General features: G+C 36.9%; 1 protein-coding gene across 1 annotated transcript in view; it reads left to right on the top strand.

The window, feature by feature from the left end:
- The first annotated feature begins 848 nt into the window (after positions 1-848).
- Positions 849-26958, top strand: part of LOC149565297 (uncharacterized) — a 28771-nt gene continuing 2661 nt past the window's right edge. The window contains exon 1 of the mRNA XM_089818830.1: positions 849-1636. Coding sequence (XP_089674956.1) covers positions 1006-1636 — 631 coding nt within the window. The 5' untranslated portion in view covers positions 849-1005. The remainder of the gene's footprint in view (positions 1637-26958) is intronic.

The raw sequence follows: 26958 nt of genomic DNA, 5'->3' as shown, positions 1-26958 counted from the left end.
GGTAAGGAACTAATGTTCCCCTTAGCCCCCAAATTCTCACCGACATTAATTTTTGCACAGAAAAACTAATGTCTTTTATGAAACTTTGCAACATTTGATTTTTTAAATCAATTATGGCTCTCTAATTCTGATTTTTTGATTAGACGAACAGGAATTTCCTAAGGTTTATATGAATTTTTGTGGCTAAAAAATCATAAAGTTTGAACGAGTAATAAATGAGTTTCATTTATTATTAGTTAGGCACTAACATACCTGTCATCTATTGCAACTTCATTTAGTGGACGATTATTCTTTTTATGGTGGCAATAAATCAAGCCCTACATTGTGACTAATTTCACTTGTTCCAATTTATTATTATTATTTTGAATACAATGATCAAGAGAAATATAAAATAAGTTTTTTAATGAGACACAATATAACATTCGAAAAATAATTATTACATAAATCTATAAATCAATAATATATGATTAAGTAATAAGTTATTAATAAACACTTATTTATAAAAAAATAAATATAAATATATAGTTGAAGATGATTATATATATATTTGATAAGTAGATTTGAAATTTTAAAGGATTATTTAACTATCATATCATAATTTATATATCTTTAATATTTGTATATAAAAACATAATTTCTTTGATTAACATTAATTTTTTAATTTTTTAGCCTTTCACAATTTTTAAATTTTAAGGCATTATTATGATTTGAAGCTTAATATAAAGACTATTAAATTTTTTTTTACTTATAAATAATATAATATTGATATTGTATTAATAATATTATTATTTTATAAATATAATATTTATCAATTATTTATATATACAATCAGAACTATAAGCAAATTTCTAGCAAATCTCTATTCTATCTCACCCAAAACAGTTCGGCAAGAGCTCTTGTTAGACAACGTTACAGTCGAGTCTCTTTTCAAGTCTGGTAAGCTTCATCAATAAACCATAACCCCTGTTATAAGTTTGAATCTGACGCGCTTACAAGAGAAATCGAATGGAATGCGATGAAAATACACTGAGAGAGCTTGCCCACTCTATTACAGATCACCCACCTTCAGATTTCAGCGCAATCCTGCAATTCTTCGTATCTTCTTCTCGCTCAGATGTCCACAGAAAGAAGTTACCAGTCTCCCCATTTCTTAACTGTCTTTCCTCCCTCACTGAGGTCTCTAACCATGAGAAGACGGAATCCTATAAACTCACCTGCACGGTTTTAAAGGTACTAAGAAACCTCTGCGCTGGAGAAATAAAAAACCAAACTTCCTTTATTTACGACGGGGGTTTAGGAATCACAGGTTCTCTTTCCAAACAATTAATATCACAGTACATTCGTAACACTGGTTGTGAGGAAAATTCGTCATGGGAAGGTTCAGATGTTTGCCGGATGATTTTGCAGTTGCTGGGGAATGTTTGCTTGGCAGGAGAGGAGCAACAATCTGCAGTATGGCAGGCATTTTTTCCTCAAATGTTTGCAGGTTTTGCATCAATTCAAAATGATAAAATATATGAGCCTTTGTGTATGGTCATATGTACCTGTTGTAAGGACAGCCGGGGACGTCTCAAGGATATCTGTGGAAATGATGGATGCCCAATTTTCGCTGGCTTTTTGAAGACATCACAGGAAGGTATTGCCCTCTTTACTGAGCGTCTTTGATTAAATTTATCTGTTTTAGCCCACTTGCTCTTCCTTTTTACATCTTAATGAACTGTATTTCCTTGACATCATTTTTTTTTGGGAAAACTAGCTTCTCCTGCAATTTAGGGTTCTAATAAGCAGGGTATTAAAGTCAAAATTTGAATTCAATGTTTTTCCCCGTTTAATCATTTTTTCGGATCTACCTCTGTTATTCCAACAACAAAAAATCTATTTATATATAGCCTATACAACGTTGATCCCTAAAATTATATGGAGCTGCCTGACCAGATACAGTTTAGCTTAATTCAGTAGCGTTGCCCTCATATTTTTTGACTAAGTTGCATCAGTATTCGGAGAGAATCTACGCAGTCCCCAAACTTGGAATGCTATGTTTTCTATATCTCTCCAAAAATATATTCAGAGATACACAGGGATTAATAGCAGAATTCGATGATTGATACCTGGAAAAGAATTAAGCTCAGCACGTAGTGGCATTTATATCAGTGTTACACCGGCGCAGGGCTGCGGCGTTGGGGGGTGTCGGGATGAGTTTTGGGTGTGGGAAAAAAAGGGCCTCAATTTGGGGACGGTGGGGGGGGGGGGGTTGCATAGTATATATATATATATATGATTGAAAATGCAAATTATGAAATGACACTTCAATATATTATATAACATGCCAAATATAGTTGAATAGAGATGTTGGTAAACAGATTTGTCACTATAAAAATGGCTCAGCAGAGTGTATGTGGCAAACTGTTCACAACAGTTGGATAGGCTCTTGATATGTGGCCTTCCTCTGCGTTTAGAGTGGCAGCTCCCTTGTATGATATAATTTTGAAGTTTTTCAAATAAAGATGAAATCAAACTTTACAAGATAAATAGAAAGCCATTGATGACGAATGCACCACACGAATTCAAAGCTTTTCCGAATTGACTTAAAACCGCTAATAACAACAATCGAGATTTACACTTGAGAACTATTACTAGCACAATGCTGATCCAAAGATTCATAAACATTTGCACAATACTGTAAGAATGCTCACTGCAAAGAGAATCAATATTTCTAACAATTTAGATTTGAAAGAAGAGAACTCAAATTGCACGTTCATTTATTTTCTTGCACCAAGAACACAAGAGGAATTTTTGATTACAAAGAAAAAATTTGTACAAACTTTCCAAATATTATCTTCTAATCAAAATTTAGCACAGTGTTCCTCTTTTCCAAAGTCCAAAAAGTCCCTTACAAAGCCAAAAATGACTCCTTTTATAGACATAGAGGTTAAGAACTACCCTTTCTTGGTTAATAACTACCTCCAAAATACGTAATTTTGGAGAGGTTAATTAACCTTGCTAAAATTAACTAGAGTGACTCTAGAGACAAACATTTTGAAAAGAGCGCTGAATACTTGATCTTGATGGTAGCCATTGGATCTTCTCCTTCAACAATGTGCAAATGGTAGGTTTTCAAGATCTTCGAGCAACCATTCACAATTAAAATCTGTGTCCTCTTCAGAACCTGGATTATAATCGTGATCTAGTGGAAGATTAGATGCAAATTCTAGTCCTTTTCCAAAGTCTATGTCTGCTTCTCTTATTGCTAACATGTTCTCATTTGATATTGTGTCTATAATATTCTCCATGCCTTGTGAAGCCAAAATGCTCTCATTGATTTTAGGAGTAATTTCAGCTATCATGCTTAATATATTATTCTCTATACCTTTTGAAACCAGATTATTATTCTCCTCAGAATGGGTACAAGATGTCTGCAATGGAAGTTGAGGTTCATCATCCACCATCTTCATCTCCATCTTTGTCTTCATCTTCATCTCTTGTTCTTTTATTTCAGCCATGTTTGCATTCTTCATAGCTTGCGAAATGATTTTTCCACCTCCACCTTCACTAGATTGTAACTTTGCTTCATTGGTACTTGCTGATGAATTGCTCTGTTTTGATTCAGTTGCTTTCATACCTCTAAGTTGACACCTCAGCATGTTCTTGCTAATATATCACTCTCTGTCGCACTCCATTTGAGGGATTCCTTTTTTATATTTTTCCACGTGCTTTGAATGCCCAGGCATTGTCTTTTCTGAGGTATTGTGTCAGATAGTTCACGTGCTTTGTCTACGCTTTTATATCGTGCATGCATATCCGCCCATATGTCTTCCTTCATGAGCAAGGAGAATGAGAAGTGTGACTTATTTAACATTGTGACTTATTTAACATTCTTGTCATTAGTTTAAGAAGATCTATATTATGAACTAGATGGAGGCGATGGTCTTACTCATACGCTGTGCTCATCGCAATCAGTTGATATATTTGGTTTGATCATATGAGTACACTGGTCTTGAATATATTCACTCCATCATTTTGCCAACTCTTTGAACCAATTAGTTACATTGAAGCCTTTCTATGGACACCGTGGGGAGGGAGAGCCGGAGGTCACCTGTGTGTTGGAGATTGAAGAATTGTGTCAAACAGTTCAGTCACATTCTAATTGCGCATTCCATCAAACAAGTCAGATCCACCGCCTTTTTTGCTGTTTCTACTTCGATGTTTATGCTCTTTTTAAATGTTTTGGATTAGAAATGAATCTCTCCTTTGCGCATTGAGTTTGAAAGACTTCAAATCATGTATTTAGACCAATTCATGAAATATGGTGACTACATGAACCTTTTGTTAGATCACATATGTTGCATTTGCATTGAATGTTGCGGGTTGGGGGATGGAGGAAAGCTGCAGGCAGGTGGATTGAATCATTTAGAAATTTGAACCAATGGATTGTTGATTGCTTAGGCTTTTTTAATTTATTTGTATTAGCACAATTCTCATTTACCATATTAAACACTCCTTATGCACAAACTCAAGTAATTGAATCAATGACATGGTGGGGACTGGGAGTTGTCCATGATCACCATGTTTATTTGCATATTTGAGTATTATCAAAGTGATATGTCAATGATCTGTTGCCAACCAAACTCATGAGAAGTATGTGTTAATCATCTCCTTCAATAATGTAATGTGTTGCAGGCTAAAACATCAAATTCATGGCAAAACTGGGTTGTTGACCTTCCTTAATCATGGTATATGTCGTGACTCCACATCTTCAAACTAGTGATTCCATACCTTCATGTCTGAAACGCATATTCCATCTTACATATGCTTTTGAGATGATCCTGCTTCTGATTCTTAACCTTTATCAGCTGACAAAAAGGTTAAGATTTCAAAGTGAAACATGTATTTTGGACCCCGAACCTTAACCTTTTTAAAGGTTAAGAAGTTAAGGTTAATGGTTCGGATTACGTGTTTTAAAATTTTATCTTAACCTCTTTTTGATGGAGAGGTTAAGATTTCAAAGTGAAACACGTGTTTTGGACCCCGAACCTTAACCTTTTTAAAGGTTAATGGTTAAGATTTTGATTGAAATTACGTATTTTGGTTCCTTCCATTAACTTGTGACAACTTTTGATTTGGAAGCTGGATTTTAAAAATTTAAAGTGCTGGACGGAGTTGGGAACGAGCTAGAGATATTTGAAGGGTGAAATTTCTCAAAAAATTTGAGAGCAAGTGACCATTTTAATGCTTAAAATGAGGCATATTCTAAGAATAACCATAGCTCAAAAAGGTAGGAATTGAGGCAATTTTGAGGCAATTTTGATATCCATGCAACAAGAGAAAATTGAAATGCAATTCATAAACCTTAAGTTCAAACTTAAAACCTGAAACTTCATAACCATTACCAATGACCATTTAACTTAGTTCAAGATGCAAGATTCAAAATTCATTCTCCAAATACGAATATTGTGTATGATTATATCATAAAGATGCTCATGATGACAATGAACCGAGTAGCATGAAATCGTGAAATGAAATAATGTATCATAGCCATATCAAATAATCAAAGTGAGTATAATCAGCAAAATGACATAATGTCAATAGTGAGAATGGAATCTCGAATCATCCCAAGTGCTCTCTATTCATCCCCTATACCAAAGTCCTCTATCACTGGAACTACCAGACTCCTCGTGGGTAAGATCCCAATTCTCTAAAGGAACATCAACTAGCTCTACATTGGCTTTTTCTGCATCGTCATCCTCATCAATCTGAGTTGGATCCTTTGGCTCCACATTCCATCGTGATGTAGGGCTCTCCTTGTACTCGCGTATCTTGCGATCTTTGCGCTGCAAGAAACCATGTACAACAACAAACTTCTCTGCTCTCTTAGACGTAAGTCTATTCCTCTTAACAGAGTGGATGAAGCTATAGGTGGACTAGTTCCTCTTTGTAGTTGAGGAGCTAGACACCTAAGATAACAAAGTTGAGAGCTACAACTTACAAACAAACGTTCATACAATTTGTAACAAATGCAAAATGGTAAATCATTGAATCATAAATTAAAATCAGTAAAGTAAAACTCTTAAGATTATAAAGGGGTGGAATTACAAACTTGAGAAAGTAGTCGGATGGCTAGCAAGGTGATCTTTGACTTCTGTGACCCATGACATTTCCACCACAAAATGAGATTCTTTTATGCCATAGTTTTGAGATTCACCTTTGCAATATCCGAGTATCCTACAAATTTACAACATAATATTAAAATAACTTAAGTAAAGTTATAAGTAACAATTAATAGAACTTATAATTATAAAGAGTTTAGAGCACTGAATCAAGATTTAAGGATTACCTGAAAGACTAGCAAATTTGGACCACTCGGTGCGAATCTTGCTAATAGCCTCAATATCATACATCCTGGCAATGCATCAAAAGAACCCATTCTTCACCGCATCATCCTAAAGTGGTGCGACTCTACTAGGCCTAGGTATGTACCACTTTGGGTTCAATGCATAGGCAACCATGTGCAAAGGAGTGTTCAGCTTCTCCTACCTATGGAAAATGATAGGCTCAATGTGCTCCATATAGAATACTAGAGTGAGGTCTCTCTCATGCACAACCCTCATCTGCCCAAGCATGGAATCAATGCACTCATAAACCTCTCCAAGGCTAGGTGAATCTGCATCTTCATATCTGATCACTTGAAACATTGGAGTAATGGTGGGGTGTCATGTCCCCTTTTCAAATAATTAAAAAATAATAATCTTTGCTAAGGCAGGCAGGCCCAAGAAAGTGAAGTTTCGGAAAAAGGGGGTTAATCTTTGGAAACCGTTGGACTAATAAATGAAAATTATTATTAAAATATGTTTCATTAACCTCTTTTGGACGTGAGTTACAGTTATGCCCTCTTTTAAGGGGTTTGGAGGCATTTTGGGCAGATGGGAGAACTTGATTTTTGCTCATTCTTTGTTATTCTTCAGAGGCTGCCAAACCTGTGGAGAAGGAGACCCAAGAACGGGAGTTTGCAGGTTTCCAGGGAGACCCAAGAACGGGAGTTTGCAGGTTTCCAAGAAGGCTAAGGACGGGAGTTTGAAGCCATTCCATGTGCATGCTCATACAGAGTTTGCCTTTGTGCTGAACAGTGCAGATTTGTGGGTTTTCGGGTGTGTTTTTTGTATGAGTTTGGTGTTTTCAGTTGAGTATTTCATATCAGTTTGGGTTGCTGCTGTATTTCAGACTTTAAGGTGTTAAAATAGAGCTGAATATATGTATTGGGACGTGATTAAACTTTTGAGATAGATTATTAGTGTTTTTATGGTGTTTTCGAGCATTTTTGTGTTAATTTCGGGAGCCCGATGAGCATAGTTTTTGTCCTACATTTGAGAACTGTTGTGTAAAGGCTATACGGATCTGGAAATGTCATTTTGTAAGTTGTTATGCTGCTGAAATTTCTGTAAAAATGTCCACTTTCAGATTTATTAATAATAGGTGAAGCTGTGAAGCTTTTGGCACAATTTTTGGCATACCCGATTTGGGGTTTCTTGAGAAATTTGGTGGATCTTTGTGATATTAGTTGTTTGATCTTGAAAATCTGATTACAGGTTGGGAATATCATATAAAATCAGAAAAGGGACATTTCAGTGGTATCAGAGCCATGATCTTGCCAGCCTGAGGGTTTGTAGAAGTTGCATGTCAGTTTTGACAACTACCCAGATCTTGCATTTCAGTTTTTAGAACTACCCAAATCTTGCATGTCATAATTTATGGTTGCATGTTGCTTCTAATCAGCTGCATGTCAAAATTTATGGTTGCATGCTACTTCTAATCATTTTCATGTTAGTTCTTGGTGAATTTGGTGGTTGTAGAAGTTTGCATGTCAGTTTTGACAACTACCCAGATCTTGCATTTTTGACAACTACCCAGATTTTGCATGTCATAATTGATGATTGCATGTTGCTTCTAATCAGCTACATGAAAAATTTATGGTTGCATGCTACTTCTAATCATTGCATGTTAGTTCTTGGTGAATTTGGTGGTTGCATGTTGCTTCTAATCAGTTGCATGTCAAAATCTATGGTTGCATGCTACTTCTAATCATTTGCATGTTAGTTCTTGGTGTTTGAAGAAGTTATATCCTATTGGGGTTACACTCTACTTTATCCAGAATGGACAGGTATAGTATAGAGTCTCAGAGGACACGATCTTGGACAATTGATATCCAGAGCCAAAACAATAGAAAGGATGGTTATTTAGACATTCGAGATAAACTTATGAAAATAAGCCATGACATGTCTGAATAGTTGGTTGAGCACCACCGTATAATGAATGACATGTTGTCCGACCCAGCTAAGGTGGATAAGTTGACTGGATTTCTATTTGGCAGATTTTCTCACAGGACAGATGACACAATTCCCAATAACTTGCATGAGGAGTTTGAGAAACTAGCTGATAGCCAGGTAGAGGCCTCAGATTCTACTCTACCACAGGAGGTGGTGGGAAAGGATATTGCATAGATTGATAGTAATAGTTAACTCGATACTCAAATTGAGACAATTGTTTACAGGTCGTCAAAGGGTGATGCCACAGGTATTCAGGATGGTATAGTTACAACAGGCAGTGACTACAGTGTAGTGGGTTAAGATGATGATTATGAGGATGTTGTTGTGCAGGATGGTGAGAATCCTGGTAGAGATGAGCAGACATTGAGCATTCATGACTTTGCTGAGAAAGAGTACCAGGCATAGTTAGATGGTTCATCACATGAGGTTGAGGCTGGTAGTACTTCACATGATTTGTCCAGCCAGCTGAAGGTGAACAAAGATAGTATTGTGACTTGATTATCTCATCATGACAGGTATGTGGAGTTAGTTGGTATTGGTCATATTACTCAGGTGAGGAGTTTGCTTGAGTTACCAATTGATTCTAGTTTACGAATACCAATTGATTCTAGTTTAGGAATATCCACTCGAGATTGTTATATTGGCGTTTGGGATTCAGTTGACTGGAGATCTTTAACACTTTTTGGTAGCAGTGATTGTTTGGGTGCTATCATGGATTTGATTAGCAGATTGCACGGTGTTGTCTTTTCTTGTGCCAGGAGCTTATCCGATGTTGGTATTAGTTTTTATACACCGGTGTTGGGCTTTGTTCATATATCCAGTCGACCATACTTGCTGGAATGTGTTGATGATATTTCATATTTGGTAGTGTGTACAGATGAGTCCCAGGATCATATTGGCATTGATGACATCCAGGAGGATGCAGTGGGCAGTTTTGAAGACATAGTTTCCTTGGGTATAGAGGAGTTGGACAGCAGTGCTAATGTTTTTGATACTCCGTATGTTGATATGAGCTTTAGATTTGATTCACAGGATATGGATGGTAATACTCTAGAGATTAGTAACTTTGAGGATACTCCTTTAGATAGTGCATCAGAGGAGGTTTGTAGGAGACAGTCAAGCCAGTGCCATCATGTGTCTAATCAGTTGAGAGTTAGTGACCGAGACATTGCTGTCACTTGCCAGCATTTCGATATTGCTCGTCAGTTGTTAACAGTTTATGGATGGGGTTCTCCTACTAGTGATGAGCAGGAAGGCAGTTATCTTTCCTTGATAGAGATCCACTCTTTATGGGAGGCTATTCAGATTTTGAGACAGAATTATATGCAGTTGGTAGCCGATAGAGATTATCTTATGGAGTGGGGCAGTACAACATATGATGCATTGTTGGCCAATGAAGATAAGGTGAGTGAGCTTACTGAGCAGCTTGAGGTGACTTCTGAGATTCTTGAGAGTACACAGTTGGCTTTCAAGGAGTCACAGTTTCATTTGGCTAAGGTGACCATGGAGTTAGAGCGGCTACAGTCTTTACCTGATTCTATACAGTCACAAGCTGTGGTGTTTGGTGATTCGAGGATGTCCATGGCCGAGATTGTCAGAGACAGTGGAGATGGGGATGCATCCATCCTTGATACTAACATTGGCATATCAGGTTCATTCCCACTAGAGTTAGGTTCAGTTGAGTTGGGTGTTGTAGCAGATTGTTGTATGCCTGACATGGTGGTGGCCTCTAGTACTAATGGCACAGAGACTAGAGATGTATCAAAGATCGTGTGTGATGTTGGTGAGTCGACAGTTGGCATGGTTCCTGCTAGTAATACTACTCCCTTGGTGATATCTTTGGAGGTAGTAGTCAGTTCCAACATGGTTAATGATCAATTGCAGTTAGTTTCATCTGGATTACAGTCTGAGCCATCGACTGAGATTGGCGCATTCTATCGGCATTACACTGTGAGGTATGCTCATCAATTTACCTTTGATGACCATGTTGATGAGATTATGATACAGAGATGTACTTTGGTTCCTAGTGCTTATCATCAGTTATGGAATAGTCTGATGCCTCGGGATGAGAGTTGTGATGGGCACGACATGGCGATAGGTCCTGCAGTTGATAGCTTGATAATACATGACTTAGAGCAGGAGTTTTGGAGTGATGCTTCAACAGGTGTTGTTATTGATTCTACTCCTTTGGCTATGACATCTTTTGACTTAGCTAGTGATCAGTCGCAGTGGGTTATATCACTTGTTCATGGTGAGCTGTTGACTGAGGTTGGTTTTTTTAATCAACATTATATTGCAGGGTATGTACATCAGTTAGCAATTGATCCTTGTGTTGAGGAGTTGATGGCAGGAAAATTTGGTTTGGGTTCCATTTCTTGTTGTTTATCTCGTGATGGCTTTTCACCATCAGGGGTGCATGGGAGTTATGGTTATGAGACAGTGGCCAATGATCTACAGAGTTGTGTTGATTGCAGGAGTTGTACAGTGTGTGGATTCTCCATACTTGGTATAGTTTCATTTGAGAGCATTCACCATTGTTGCAGAGTTGGATTGTACATTCTGTATAGGCCAGTGGAATGCATTGATGGTATTTACTGTGTTGGTAGTCCACTTTACTTGGGTTTTGATGTTCTAAGAGTTTGTGTCTCGTGGGTTTCTGACTGTGTAAGTTGTGATTTTGGAGTTTGGTTGAGCTATAATTGTCAGTTTGATTATGGATTCCTCTTGGTCATATTGCAGAGGATATTGTAGGAGCCTGTGTTAATTGGTAGTAGTATAGTTCATGACTATATTTGGGATCCAGGTGGATTGATTGGTTTATTGTTCAGCCATTGCTTGAGGACAAGCAATGTTTGGGAGGGGAAGACTTGTCATGTCCCATTTTCAAATAATTAAAAAATAATAATCTTTGCTAAGGCAGGCAGGCCCAAGAAAGTGAAGTTTCGGAAAAAGGGGGTTAATCTTTGGAAACCGTTGGACTAATAAATGAAAATTATTATTAAAATATGTTTCATTAACCTCTCTTGGACGTGAGTTACAGTTATGCCCTCTTTTAAGGGGTTTGGAGGCATTTTGGGCAGATGGGAGAACTTGATTTTTGCTCATTCTTTGTTATTCTTCAGAGGCTGCCAAACCTGTGGAGAAGGAGACCCAAGAACGGGAGTTTGCAAGTTTCCAGGGAGACCCAAGAACGGGAGTTTGCAGGTTTCCAAGAAGGCTAAGGACGAGAGTTTGAAGCCATTCCATGTGCATGCTCATACAGAGTTTGCCTTTGTGCTGAACAGTGCAGATTTGTGGATTTTCGGGTGTGTTTTTTGTATGAGTTTGGTGTTTTCAGTTGAGTATTTCATATCAGTTTGGGTTGCTGCTGTATTTCAGACTTTAAGGTGTTAAAATAGAGCTGAATATATGTATTGGGACGTGATTAAACTTCTGAGATAGATTATTAGTGTTTTTGTGGTGTTTCCGAGCATTTTTGTGTTAATTTCGGGAGCCCGATGAGCATAGTTTTTGTCCTACATTTGAGAACTGTTGTGTAAAGGCTATACGGATCTGGAAATGTCATTTTGTAGGCTGTTATGCTGCTGAAATTTCTGTAAAAATGTCCACTTTCAGATCTATTAATAATAGGTGAAGCTGTGAAGCTTTTGGCACAATTTTTGGCATACCCGATTTGGGGTTTCTTGAGAAATTTGGTGGATCTTTGTGATATTAGTTGTTTGATCTTGAAAATCTGATTACAGGTTGGGAATATCATATAAAATCAGAAAAGGGACATTTCATGGGGACTATGCATTTTGCATCACTCCAAAACTGATCACTCTTCACTGTCTCCTTTACCCTCTTTCCTTGCTTTGTTATGGACTCAGGCCATCGATTCCATTCTTGTGTCATAACCATGAGTTGCAATGGCTCTTGCAACTCAATCACTCTTCAAGAGAATATAATATGATGCTTACCTAGTTTCAATTGGTTTCAGGAATTCCTTCTTTGCGAAGCTCTTGAAAAGTGCATGTGATGTATGGTGATTGTAGATAAACATTTGCACCTCTCTCCCATCATTAACCACCTGTCTAATCTAGTCAATTTTTCCCATGTCTTTGAGTGCATTGTTCATGGCATGCACACAACATGGAGTCCACCAAATATGCCTATAGGCTGCCTCAACAAGCCTCCTTGCAGCTTTGCACACGTGTTGCATTTGTCACAACTTGGACCACATTTTGTGGCCCAACCTCCTCAATGGCTTCCCTAAGCACATGAAACTTAAAATAAGCATCTTTACGATGCCTTGAACAATCAATTGCCTTCAAAAAGTATGGGCCCTTGATGCATTTAACCATAATGTTGATGAGTGGACAATGACTAATGTCTGTCCACCCATCCATGATAATGTTGCAGCCTGAATCCATCCAACATGCCTTCATCTGCTCCATCAAGATCCCAACCTTGTCATAGGCTCTATCCAACATTGTGGTCCTCAACTTGTGGTCCCCTGGTGGCACATATGATGGCTCTACCTCTTTTACTGCCATGGACATCATTCTCACAAAATAGGGAGATCGAGCCACGTGTAGGGATGACATTGGTAAAGAAGAAATCATCAGCAACATCATCTAACTGGTCCCTTGCACGCATGTTAAATAAATGAGCAATGGGGTTACTACTATGACGACTTGTAGTTGCTTTCCGTTTCCCCCTACTGTTATCCCTTGCTGAACTATGTGTAGGTGAGGAAAATGATGGTGTAGGTGACATAGTCCCCGCTCTCTGATGCAAGGTAGGAGTAGATGTATCTTGCTGCCCTTGTAACTGCTGTATACTCTGTACCTATTGCCTAGCAACCAAAGATCGAGGCACTAGGACTTCAATATCATTAGAAATGCCCCATAGTTTGTTCACTTCAATTTTGTATTTCACATTCTCAGTATTTGCCAAGAATATGCATGGGCTCACGCCATAACCAGTCCAAAAAAGAAGGTGTGCATTAACTCTTGTAATGCTGTCAAACCATTCTGCACTACATATATTACACTTCCATTTACATGTGCCACCACCTGTAGGTGTAGAGCATGTAATTTTCACAGCAAACTGTTTTAGAGGGGACTTTGGATCATAAGGATCCCTAGCATACAGTGCCAAAATCTTTTAAGGGCAATCAATAGAAGGCACCTCTGGTGCAACATAAGGAGGCTCTTCCTCAAATTGACCGTCTACATTAGCCCCATGATCACTTCCCTCGCGCTCAGGCTCATAATCAGATGCACTTCCCTCATTAATTTCTCTGTCTTCTGCACTTTGGCCGGATCTAGATGTCATTTATAAAATTGCATTTTACAAAATGAAAGTAAAATTATAAAAATGATTATGAATCATGATACATTTCAGCCCAAGTAATCAATAAGTTACAGGTTATAACAAACTAGTTTCAGCCTACATAAAACTTTACTACTAGTATTTAATTTTAGCATTTACTATTTAAAAATATTATATATATAAAAAAGAAGCTAAATAGTAAATACGTTTCAGTATATTTTAAGAACAAAAATTAATATAGATAATAAAAATCATAGAACTATCAACTATCTACTATCAACAAGATTCAAGAATGAAACATACAAAAATTTAAAGCTGAAAGTAAAGCTAAATACAAAAAATATAAATTGATTTCTAAAACCAAAAAAAGTTGTAAAATAAAAAAAACCTACCTTGAACTTGACAAGGCACTTGCCAAATCAAATCTTCTTGCTCCTCTTGCTCCTCTTGGTCTTGCAATCCCTCACCCACTAAGCTCTCACAAACTCCTTCAAATTCTTTTGCTCACTTTGCTCCTTGTTGCTCCAAAACAGTGAAATGGTGAAATGAAAATGAGGTGTATTGGCCTTATTAAACCTTAAAATAGACCACATGGGACCCACACCCAATTGGGGTTAGCTTGCTTTAAAAACAAATGCAAGAAAGTCTTTTTAAAACTTTTTTTTTGACCATTCTGCTGGCCACACCCTGTGCGCACCCTAGTAGCACCCCGCGCACCCCCACACCAGTGACGCACCCACGTCTCGCATCCCACCTAGGTGCTCGATCGATGCGGTTGAGGTGTGGCTGTGCTTTTTCGGCCGATGAGGGTACTCAAGTGTGCAATGCACCCACACCAGGGACGTATGCACACCCAGTGCTTTGGGGTTTTGGCCTTGGTGCGTGCACCCCGGTTACACTGGTTTGCACCCACGTTACACTGGTTTATATGCATAAATTAGTAAGATTTGTGGTGATAAGAACAAATACCTCTATTTAGATATCACTAATTGATGGATAGAAGAGCTATGATTTTTCGCACTTTACCTACCTATTATCTTCTTCGTGGAAGTTTGATAAACTAAACAAATCACAAGGCATTTCCTTGAAAGCTAATTAAATGCTCTTTTCCAGAAATCATGCTTTTATTCCCCATTTTCTCTATCCATCACAACTGCTAGTTATGGAACCTTTTGAGCATCAAGATATTTCTAGGGGCTTTCTTGTGCCCTAAAATTCTATATCCCATTCCTTCCGAGTGTTGGAGTCTCTTGCACAATTCCCCGCGCTCAAAAGATTTTCAATCCCACCAAATTATGTCTCATGTACCAACATGATAGAAAAGCTAAGTAAATAGATTTGAATCACCTTGTAAATGGAAACATACAGAACGCATACATGCAGCTAGCAAAGCCATTAAGCGATATTAACTCAGCTCGAGTGGTGCATTACTGATTTTCAGGTTAAATAAATGACTATCCAATGATCTATGACACCATTTATGCTGATATGATATTTAACTTTTGAGCTATTTTCCACCAAGTTTTAGAGACGGGGACGCCAGGGAACAGTGGGATGTGTTTCTGGTACATAGGTATTTTCAGGGCAATTTTAGGGGATGGCAAGGAACAGCTGTTCAAAAAATAAGGGGATTTTTTTAAAGTATGGAGAAATTTCAAATATTCATATCATAGCATCGATAAAGCATTCATCATAGACATTATAGAAGCTTAATACATTTACAAGGATCTAGAAAAGTGATTCATTACTGTAGAAACTTTCATTGTCAATTTGCATATGTATTATATTCTAATTATAACACAAAATGCCCAAAGAGTCCAAGTTGCAACTGTGAAATGAGAAAAATGGTAGATGATAAACATGGAACTAAGAAAACGTAATAATATATTGGTGTCTGTAGTTAACAGATGGCAGGTCTAAGAGTTTTAATCAAGTAGATTTGATGTGTGTTAGTAAACAGGTTCGTCACTTTAAAGTTTATAAAAAATGTCCAACGGAAGAGTGACAAACTGAATATAACAGTTGGATAGATCACATTAAGGGTGTGATCTTTCTCTGCATTTGGAGGGGCAGCTCGCTTGTATGATATGGGTATTTGGTATTTTGGGGTTTTAAAAGAGCAAAGATATATGTGAAAGAGAGATGGGAAAGAAAGTAAGAAATATTCTATACTCAAAAAGATTCAACACATCTTCTTTTAGATACCAAAAAGAGGATAAGTTAAATCGATCCATATAAGACATTCAAGAAAGCAAGATTTATTGCCAATGAGTATAGAATCATCAGTACTAACACTTGAGAACTCCTTTGAAGCACTTCCAAAATGTTCCTTTATTGCTTTGCTTGAAAACACCATTCAAGTTTCTTTACAATGTCTTTTTGTGAGAAAAGTATGGAACCCTTTTTACAATAAGTCTCTTCATATATATAGGAAATGAGTGGTATAACTACTTAACCACTTTGAATAACTGCCTAACCACTTTTCATAACTATGTGAGATAGCCAACTAACTACCTTTGGTAACTACTTGAGGTAACTAATTAACTACCTTTCGTTACTACTTGGTAGTTATTTGAAACAAATTTCCTAGAGTAACTGACTGAGACATTTCCAAAACTACTTGCTTGAAATAAGTTTTGAAGTTAGAATAACTACTTTTAGAAGAAGTTAGGATAAGCCTAACTTGTACAAAACATGGGTTCAAACAAAGCCTTTAGAAATAGACAAGAAAGAGAAGAAGACGAAGAACAAGTCATATGGGATATTTACAACTAGCCAAAAATATGACTTTTTTGCAACTCAAAATTCAAAAAATAATACACAATTCAACACACACTCTTTTTACCGATCCTTATCCTTTGCTGTTGAAATTTTGGAAGAAGAGCCTGGTGTTGAAAATTGCTCTGGTTGGAGAGGGGATCTTTCTGTGAATATCCTGCAAGCTTTAATGGTAGGGATAATCACCTTGCTTCTTGGAATGACGACAATGGTCATCCTCGTCTTCCAAGTCCTCAAACTTTTATGTATTCTGTGTAGCTCAAATTGGAGATCTTGCACCCAAGCTTCTGAAGCTCTGAGAAATTTAGAGATGTCAGACAACTTACCCATAGTATCATCACTCAAAGCTTCCATTGCCTGTAGCGTAAAAACTTTCCTGCATTATTTGAATATCTTCTAATATTGATGCTGTAGGATGAATGGTGGAGAGCTCATTTTGGATTTTGATTTTTAATATATTACAATTAGCTGCCAATTTTTCTTGCTCAGCAGAAACCTGATTGATGATTATCAACTTCCATTCTATAGCTTTGAGCCAAGGGGCAATGTAATTTTCATTTGCATTTGGAAAAATATTTTCTGTAATCAAGGTGTTAATATCCATTCCTACCATTTCACTAAGGTCTTTCATGATATCTTTACATAACACCTCTTCTTTTCTGATGTTTCCTAGTTCTTTTTCAACCACTTGTTTTTTTATCTTTGCCTTATCAGAGATAGTGTTAACTTTAGTAAGGAAGTGGGAGGCATGTGCTTTGATCCTATCCACCCATTTTCTGGTCTTCCTTCCATAGGACTGATATTTTTTATGAATGTTTTCAAGTGCCCGAGTATCAATCTCCCCTTGTGGTGCTGTGGTGCTAGACGAGTGATCAATACTCAATGGCAGAGTGGAAGTATCTGTGAGAGATTTCACATAAGGAGTAAGATATTCTAGTTGCTGCCTGTATCTTTCTTTTGCAAGTCTTTCTTTCTCTACCTTTTGTAGTAGGTTCTCAGCGACCACCTGGAAGTTCTATATATCTCCTTTGTGGAAGTTCTATATTCTAGTTGCTGCTTGTATCTTTCTTTTGCAAGTCTTTCTTTCTCTACCTTTTGTGGATGGCCTCAAGTTGAACCTTGTCGTAACAAAATGAGAAGGTGTTGCTTTCTCCACATTCTTCTCTGAGATAAGTTGCGCTATTTCAACACACATTCCCAGTTGTTGAGTCTGCTTTTAGCCTTGAAGCTACTTTTATTTTCTTTTGCTTCTCAGGGCTTTGAAATAAGTTCGAGACTGTGCTGAAATGAGGGATGATTAATTCCATCATTTTCCCTTTCCATTTTAAAACTCTGTTCTATCCTTGAAGAAGAAAAAGGTTGTGATGATTCTGGCACTTCATTTTTTTGAGCATTCTATTGCATTGATGGTGTAGAAATTATCCCTTTGTGAGCAACCTTTGAGGGAGGAGCCATTTCTGACAAGGGAGGAGGAGGAGCCTCTATGGTTAGATCTGGAGCCTTCAGTAGGATGGAATCCATTAGGACTGAGGGTGACATGGTATTCCTTCATTAATATCAGGATTATCCTGGATTTCAATTGGGCTTTTTCCCTTATACTTTTGTACAAATTCATTTTCCTTTTCCTTTGGTTTTGCCTTATAACTCCTTGATTACTCTGTATTTGAGAGCCTGATTGCATTTGGCATTTTGGGTGAAGCAAATGAGGAAGAACCACCTTGATGATCCATTTTATTGGTTCCCAAAATCGTAGATTGGAAATCCAAGAGCTTGCCACTTCTCCTATAAGATTCTGCAATTAGTTCTGGCGAACGAACAAGAATACTTCTTGATTCTCCTGCACTTCAGGCTCCGCTACACCTAAGCAGGTAGACCTTCTCCTCGAATCTGATCACCGGGTTCAATTTGCTTTTCTAAAGCCAATTGAAGCTTTGGAGTTCTCCGTCTGGCAAGGTCCTCGAACTCTATTAAAATGAAAACTGGATGCTGAGTGTTTGAATGTTTTGTATAAGGTTTGTTAATAATGAATTTGATGCTTGTAGGAAGGAAGTTATAGATTTTCTGACTTCAATAATAAAAAGACCAGTGCCTCTGCTCATCTGGTCAATAGAGTCAACTTCAGTAAATTTTCACGTACAACTTATAATGTTTTACACACTTTACTGCTAACAATTAAATAATCAAGATGCCACAGATCAAATATATACGCAATCTTAAATTAGTCTAGATTGAACTTTAACTCCTCTAGTAGGGAGACAAACTGGACACAGATGTGGAAACAATTTTATATTTCACAATATTTGTGATGATCAAATTTAAAATGCTAAATGACCATGTCCACTTATCCGACAGTAAAATTGTATACAGAATTCCAAAAATAATTACAAAGAATGATTCATCTGCAGTTTAAATCTCCACGTTTTTAATAATAAACAAAGAACATTTTATTTTATTATTAAAATAAAATGATAGAATTTATATTAGAAAAGCCATATTAAGCTCCTTACCCCTCCATACAAAATAATATAAAATGCTTCTTCTTTGAGAATATGAATCTGAATGTTTTCGAATATGTTTCTTTCTTCAAAAATCAAATAAGTTTTATATCTTATCCTTTGTAAGATACGACTTTTCAAATTAAAAGTCATGTCCCATATCAGTATTCTCTAAGTTATATCAGCACCTCTTCATTCATAGTATTTTAATAAATTTAATTTACTTTTGATAAGTAATGATTTGAATATTATTCTATCGGTTGTTAATTTCATATATCTTTGCAGCCCTTTTATTATAACTTCCTTTATTGTCGTCGACGCCTATTAATGCTTTACTCAACACCCTTCAGATAATTATATTCTGGCAATGATTAAATAAGACATCTTTTGTTTTGTTTCATCCATTTCACGGCTGACTAGCTACTTGCGTTGATTGCTCACCATCCAACAGGATTACTATTCTCAATTTTAATTATTTTGTTTGCATGTGAAACTGCTTCTTACACCATATATTCCTCCCTAGCAAACTACACATTTTCCGGCAATTATCAAATATTTGTTTCATTGCAACAAAGATCCTTGACAACGTCCCCCTGGTGATTCGAAGGCTATTCTATCTCTTTATTTCTATATTTGATGGCTCCTTATGATTCTCTTTCTAAAGACATGGTGTCTTTCTTTGTTGATAAAATGTCTTTGTTCATTGTTCTGCATATAAATGTTCACGATACCTTTAGTCAATCTGTAGAAGCCTTCTGATTCAATCTTCCAATATTATCGGGCTCTCAACATTCGTTGCCATCACTTTCTATTGCTCTTTGTCAGCAATAGCACCTTTTGGTTGTAGCTTTTTTAGCTGGAGTCCTCATCAGATACTTCATGTCTTGTCTACTTGAGCATCGATTTCATGATTCATGTCTCTGTTATAGTCGTAAATGAAGATGAGTTAGCTGGAAATTATGGTATCCTCAGCTTTTTCTTTGGCAAAATAAGTACTGCATTACTATCATGAATCTCCCTATCCTTTCTGACTTACATTTGTTACATCTTTGCCCATCCATTCTGGGGAAGCCTTCAAATTCAAATCCTTATTGTTTTCAGTCTGTGACCGTATGGTCATGTCTTTCTAAAGGCAGCATTGATTTGAAACAAATAATGAAGTACAACTTTCTAAACGGTCTGTTTCTATAACTTCCAAACCTCATGTTTCAATTATCATGGTCAATAATGGAGATTAAATTTTAGGCTCCATCACGTTCTTCTCCTTGGAGTTTCTTTGCTAGGTGGCGTCGTTGCTGTCATCTCAGCTATCTTCTTCCTAACCCAGGCTTCTGAACATTTGATTACCATCACAGTTCTTTCATTGATTTTTCTGGTTTCCGGATCTCTCCAATTAATATTTCGGAGATTCTGAGTCTGAATTTTTTCAAAATAGATTGGATCTACCATCCTCTTCTATGCCATCTATGATCAAGTCCATCTTGAAATCTCTCATGTGTTGCATTGTGAATTTTTATCATTCTCGCCTTCTGACCTCATATGCATCATTGCAGTCTTCCCAGTAATCTTCAATGTTAGAGAAATGCAAATAACCAAGGCTCAATTGGAGATGATCCCTCACACATCTCTTACTATCAAAATGAAACCTCATTTTGTAACCAACAAGATCAATTTTGACCAGTTCTGTTTCGATATTTGATGCATCCAACAAAGTCTTGAAGCAATAGTGGCCAAGAGTGATAGGAAAGGGGATACTGGTTTTCTTCTTGGTTGAACGCCTTTTATTTAAGTGCACCCACCTGTCGACAAACTACAATCAATATAAGTCTGTCATCCACATATCTTGGTAGTTTGAGTGGATAGCCATTGAATGCCCCTATCAGCAAATAGGTGAACCTTGGAAATTGAGTAAAGAAATTACCATACTTTTGGATCAGTGCCACTGCTTCCAGTGATGTTCTCTGTGCCAAATTACCCTGAAGCTTCTTCACTGTGAGCATGGTGAATGCATCATTCACTCTTCATAAATGTTTGTGGTTCTCCTCTAAGTCCAGCTGAGTGTAATATTTATGTGTGTGTTTTTTGACCGAGTGTTCCCCTAGTACTGAGTCTTGGCCAAGAGCTTGGGTAGGCAATAGCATATTACCAAATACAAAGACATGAAAATGTCAATTAGTTCTAAACTGAACTAGTTGATCATGCAAGCTATCACTAAAGAGACTGCCCCAGTAAGTAAATTGCTTCTCGGTTGAGATGATGATAATGAAGAGATACATCCATACTACAAATTCAGAAGTTTCTGTACTGCCCATTAATCGGTGAAGTAATATTATTAAGTTTGAAACATCACCAATGACAAGAGACTGATGAAGGGTTTTAGAAAGCTGAAACTTTCCACCCTTTGATACCTGTAGCCATTTCTTTGCCAAATTATTCAGACACTGAAGTATTGAAAATTGAAATGCATTCTGTTTACTGATATGCCTGTACTGCTTCCTGTATGGCAATCTAAGAACGATTCCCATAGAAATCACATCAATTATAGACATCAAACGGACATCAATTGTTCTAATCTCTCTTGGTTCAGGATTATAGCCCTTCATGCTCTCGATCACCAAATCCACAATACAAAGACATGGAAATGTCAATTAGTTCCAAATGAACTAGTTGATGATGCAAGCTATCACTAAAGAGACTGCCCCAGTAAGTAAATTGCTTCTCGGCTGAGATGATGATAATGAAGAGATACATCCATACTTCAAATTCAGAAGATTCTGCACTGCCCATTAATTAGTGAAGTAATATTATTGAAGTTTGAAACATCACCAATGACGAGAGACTGATGAAGGGTTTTAGGAAGCTGAGACTTTCCACCCCTTGATACCTGTAGCCATTTCTTTGCCAAATTATTCAGACATTTACTGCTATTTTCACTGAAGTACTGAAATGCATTGTGTTTACTGATATGCCTGTACTGCTTCCTGTATGGCAATCCAAGAGCGATTCCCATAGAAATCCCATCAATTATAGACATCAAACAGTCATCAATTGTTCTAATCTCTCTGGGTTCAGGATTATAGCCCTTCATGCTCTCGATCACCAAATCTACACATTGAACTGCCACCAGAAAACCAGCTGCATGAGCTAACCTGTTTTCAACAGTTCTACTGGCTAATGCGGATGCATCTTCTTCTGTTATTGATCTCCAGAAATCTTTGAGGCTAACGCAACCTAGCTTTGTATGACAAATTTCTGGTTGAGAGGATTGTATCATTGGGGCATAATCATATCCCAGGTAGTTGTAGTTTGTGATGAAGATTCTTTGATATCATAAGCTGTTATGGTGTTAATGATCAATGCTGAAAATTACTGTCGGATCCATTTTTCAAACTGGGTTTTGGTTCTTGTCAAGGCTCATGCAATTTATTTCAGTTATGACAGGCAGGTGATTGTTATGGAGTTAATGATCGGTGCTGAAAATTACTGCAGGATCCACTTTTGAAAGTGCCTTCTGATTCTCGTCAAGGCTCATGCAACTTATTTCTAGTCCCGTTATGGGCAAAGCAATTATTTTAGGTTTCCTTGTGTCCACTTTATATGTATACAAGTTTGCAGAGATCTTAAACAGATATGTCACATGTATTCCTCAAGCATTGGACTAAGTCCCTCAGCTGAGCAGTCAATCGCCACAACATCTTCACTCATCAGAGATATGGAAAGAAAAACTTGCAATTTTGAAATAAAGATCCATGATTTATCCAATTTACTTTATGTCCACCTTCTCCCTCAAAATAACATCATTCGATCTGTAATTTCAATAGCTGACGACTATGTCACTATTTTGACTATTTGTTCAAGTCTCTCTTTGTAGCACATGTAGGGAGGAGTTGGTGAAAATTTGAAATGTGCCTCACATCCGCTTGAATATTTGAGAGTATTCTGAATAGAAAACCTTTTAAAAAGCGTGCATTGTTATGATCTCACAAGATATATTGCATGCATGTTGATTTGAATTTCATGGAAACTGATAAGGATGGATCATGGTGGCATGTCAAGAAGTTATGACAGGGAGGTGACTGACTGTGATAGTTTGCGAGCTTCGTCCACAGCTTCAGACATGCCCATTGGAGAAATTTCCAAACTCATAATTATTTTCTATATCATTCCCAAATCTTTCTCATCCAACCATTTTGTTGCAAATCTCGTTTTCCTCCAAAATGTGCATTTCCAAATAAGGATTTATCTGCTTTAAATGCTTTGAGGAATGCCAAGAATGATAACTCAGGCAGAGAGGCGGCTGTTTATAACAAAGTGTGACAGTCTTTTATTCCACATATCACATGCATTTTTACCCAAGAGCTTTCGAGTCTACACTTGCTGCTACAGTTTGATGCTAGCTTTGTCTTTGCTTTGAGGAGTGTCTAAACGAGTTTTAATTGAGTCCAGATGTGGATACAAGGGATGCTGGCCATAACAGGCTATGAGCTTTATTCAACCCGCTTTCTGTCACTTTCCCAAAACTCACATATGAGAACCCATAATAGAGGAGGAATCATTTGGACAAATTTTCTGTGTATCACCCAACCAACATTGTACGTCACCCTATGAATGGAGGAGGCGGCTTTCTATACCAAGCCGTGCGCTTTAGTGAGCCTTCAAAAAGCTGCATGCATGGCATTTTCCTCCCACTCTCATAAGCTCAACAAAGCAATTTCAGCTATGATGTCTAGCCAAACCCTATAGCAGAAGAAGTGGCTTTCACATTGAAGGAGACGATATTGAGCATTTCAAACTTGCAGTTTACTCCCAAGAATGATAGCCGATCAGGTAATAAAGATAAAGAGAGTGGAGAAAACGGTTATGATATCTGTTTTTGAACACATCACTATGCATTTATCAGAGATTTCAATTTCTTTTGAACTTTTGAAAGTTTCCCATAAAGTGCTGCCACCTTTTCGGATCCTTTAACAACTTTTGAAGTCTGAAAGTTTCCAATAACATTCTCTCCACATGTCATGAATATCTTGAACATGCTGCCAATGTTGTCGCCAACTTTGCAATGCACGTCACCATCTTTTCAAATGCTTCTCATAGGGGATTTTAATCAGTTTTGCAAATTGTCAATAGTGCCCATAGGATTGGTGATTGGCTTTTTGAAAAAGTCATGCAAGTCTTTAAATTGCTTAATGAAAGTCAAATGACCTTTTTGAGCTGCCACCTCTCGTACATGTGTCGCCCCCTTTACAATTATCGGCAATTAAGGCACCTTTGAATTTTTCATTGAACTAAACATGCTGATGGAAACCCCTTATTCATATGATGATTTTGTCCCTTTCACTTTTGTTATCATATTTCAGGTCATCAGGCTTTTTAGCAATTATAACAACCTTTACAATTGGTGACTTTAATTGCATCATTGAGTTTGAATCGAACCTTTCAACAACTTTTGCAAGTTTTGGAACAAGCCGATGATACATTTATTTTGATCATCTTCCCATGCTTGGGGAACACCTAGGCGCTTCATCACATTTGATCGACACTTGAGAGGGATTTTAGAACTTTATTAAAATACTGATTGATTTCCCCTTCTTTCACCTTTAAAATATATATTTTGAATAAAATCACCAATCATGGGAGGGGAAAACAAACATTTTCCCTCTTTTGAATCATGAACTCATAATCACAAGGTGGCCATGATGGTATTTTAAATTCTATAAGATTCCATGTTCTTAGCACATTTGCTTGTGACATTCAATGCCTTTTGGGGACATAGTTGACCATGAATGTTTATGAGGCAATTGTTCAACCATACTTTTCACATCCTTGGTATACAAGGTGGACACTGGAGAATTTCATGCATGCATTGCACTAGGAGAAGAGCACACAATTATATTGGGGTGGGGGGGAGTGTTAAATCAGTTTGATAACTACTTTTGCACTTTAAAACTTTTATCCACACAATAACTTCAAATATTGAAATAAACAATTATGCACATGCACAAAGTGACACAATGATATACGTGGGAACCCAAAGTGGGACAAAACTGCGGAAAAATAGTTGCTTTTATATAAACTTGTTCTTTTACAAAGATTTGTAGGCTCTGGCCTACTAGAGGCTCCAACCCCTATGTTTATGAGCACCAACTCACTAGGAGCTCTAACTCCAACACTTCATAGGTACCGGCCTACTGGAATCACCAACCCCGCTGCTGTCTTCATGAGCACCAACCAATTGCACAAATAACTGTTCTTCCACCTTGCTGATGTTGCTTGCTCAACTGATGATGGACAATTATATTTTATGAATTCTTCTTTAATTTGATACTTATTTCTGCATTTATTTATCTTTTATGTTTGCCTTAAATCTCCATAATATATAACACACTTCTTTAATCTCCTTTATTCTCTCCTTTTTATTCTCATTCTCTCCTCTACTCTATGATCTGCATTACACTCTTTTCACTCTTCAATACTTCTGTATATATATATCTATATTTAGCAGATTAAAAATCTGATTATAGTTTATACACATTTTCCTGTACTGCTCTTCTTATTCATCTCTTACTCTTTCTCACATTTATTGTTGTGCTTTTATTTATTACATATCTGTATATCTTTTCAATGATCTTTTATTTCTTTTTCACACCCTTACACACTGCTCTGTTCTTTTCTCCACGTACTTTTTGAATTTTCTTCCTTATCACTTTTTACCACTGCTTTTGTAAGCAATTCATTCTTTATTTATATCTTACTTATCAAAGAATGAACTTTCAAAATGAAAAGTCATTTCCCTTTATTCTTAAATGGCACGTTCTTTAGGAATTTGTATTTGATATTTTTAACACAATATTTGTTGGCTACAATATCTTAATCGCACTCTTTTACACTTATTAGTTTTAAGTCTGTTGGCACAAAATGAATTAATCCTTTCTTCTATTGGGCTCCTCTCTTTACGGTTCCTAATTTGTCATTGTATTAATTCTTCCATCCTTCTGATGTATGCACCTTTAAGCACATCAAACATATTAAAAAATTGCCTTAAGATTGATTATGTTATGCATCTTAGGCGGACTGTTAGAACCGACGACACCTCTGTATTTTCCCATCTTGATCCATTGGACTTATCACCGCCTTCTACAGACTTCCTCTATATTGCTGTTTACAAACATATATCATTGTCTTCGTATCATACCTACCATGTTCAGGAATTTCTTTTCTGTATGTGTTCCTTGAGCATTTCCTATGTGCCGATCAATACCAATAAGTTTGACTTGGAGCATTTCCTATGCGTTGATCAATACCAATAAGTATGACTTGTCTTTGAATCTTTATCGCTGCTGTTGATATAAACTCCATCGGGATTTCTTGCAGACCTGTCTACAAGTTTGTGTCCATTTAAATCCTTGTTTCCGTCACTACTGTCACTCTTTCTCATTATTTACGACCAATATTGTAATTCCTGTTCATCATTTGATGGTATCGATATCCCTGCTGCTCACGTGATGATAATTGCAACTTAGCATCAACAGCTTTGATTGTATATGAGTTTTGAATGCTGAAACTATCTTTACTTAGCATCAACGGCTTTGATTGTATATGAGTTTTGAATGCTGAAACTATCTTTAATCTGTCGCTGTCATCTAAACAGATCCTATGTCCTGTGTGTCACTTCCTTAACACTGAAAATATATTGTTTATAAACATTTTAATACAACTGACCACTGTCTTATAGTCTTGGTCTTGACGCCATTGTCTGACTTTGCAAACTTGCTCTTTGTATGACTATAAATATGTATTTATTATTTTTATTTTCATTTACTTCGTAGGCTGTTGGCTAGATTCTTTTGGTCTTCGTCTATACTGTTAATATATTAAAATTAATGTATTTTTATTCATATGAACCTTGATTTAAGTGTTTTTCTTTCATGTATGTCTTCCATTATACTAGTCTTTAGTTTCGGTCATTTAATCTTCATATTTGGACATTCATCGAGTATTGTTTGTCGTTCGATCTTTATCTCATTTTGAGACATTGCTGCAGTATAATATGT

Source organism: Cupressus sempervirens, chromosome 3 (genome assembly GCF_028749045.1).
Source record: "Cupressus sempervirens isolate cs-2001-9-10 chromosome 3, ASM2874904v1, whole genome shotgun sequence".
Classification (NCBI taxonomy): Eukaryota; Viridiplantae; Streptophyta; class Pinopsida; order Cupressales; family Cupressaceae; genus Cupressus; species Cupressus sempervirens.
Note: the sequence above shows the minus strand (reverse complement) of the source record. Positions and strands in the feature narration are given on the sequence as shown.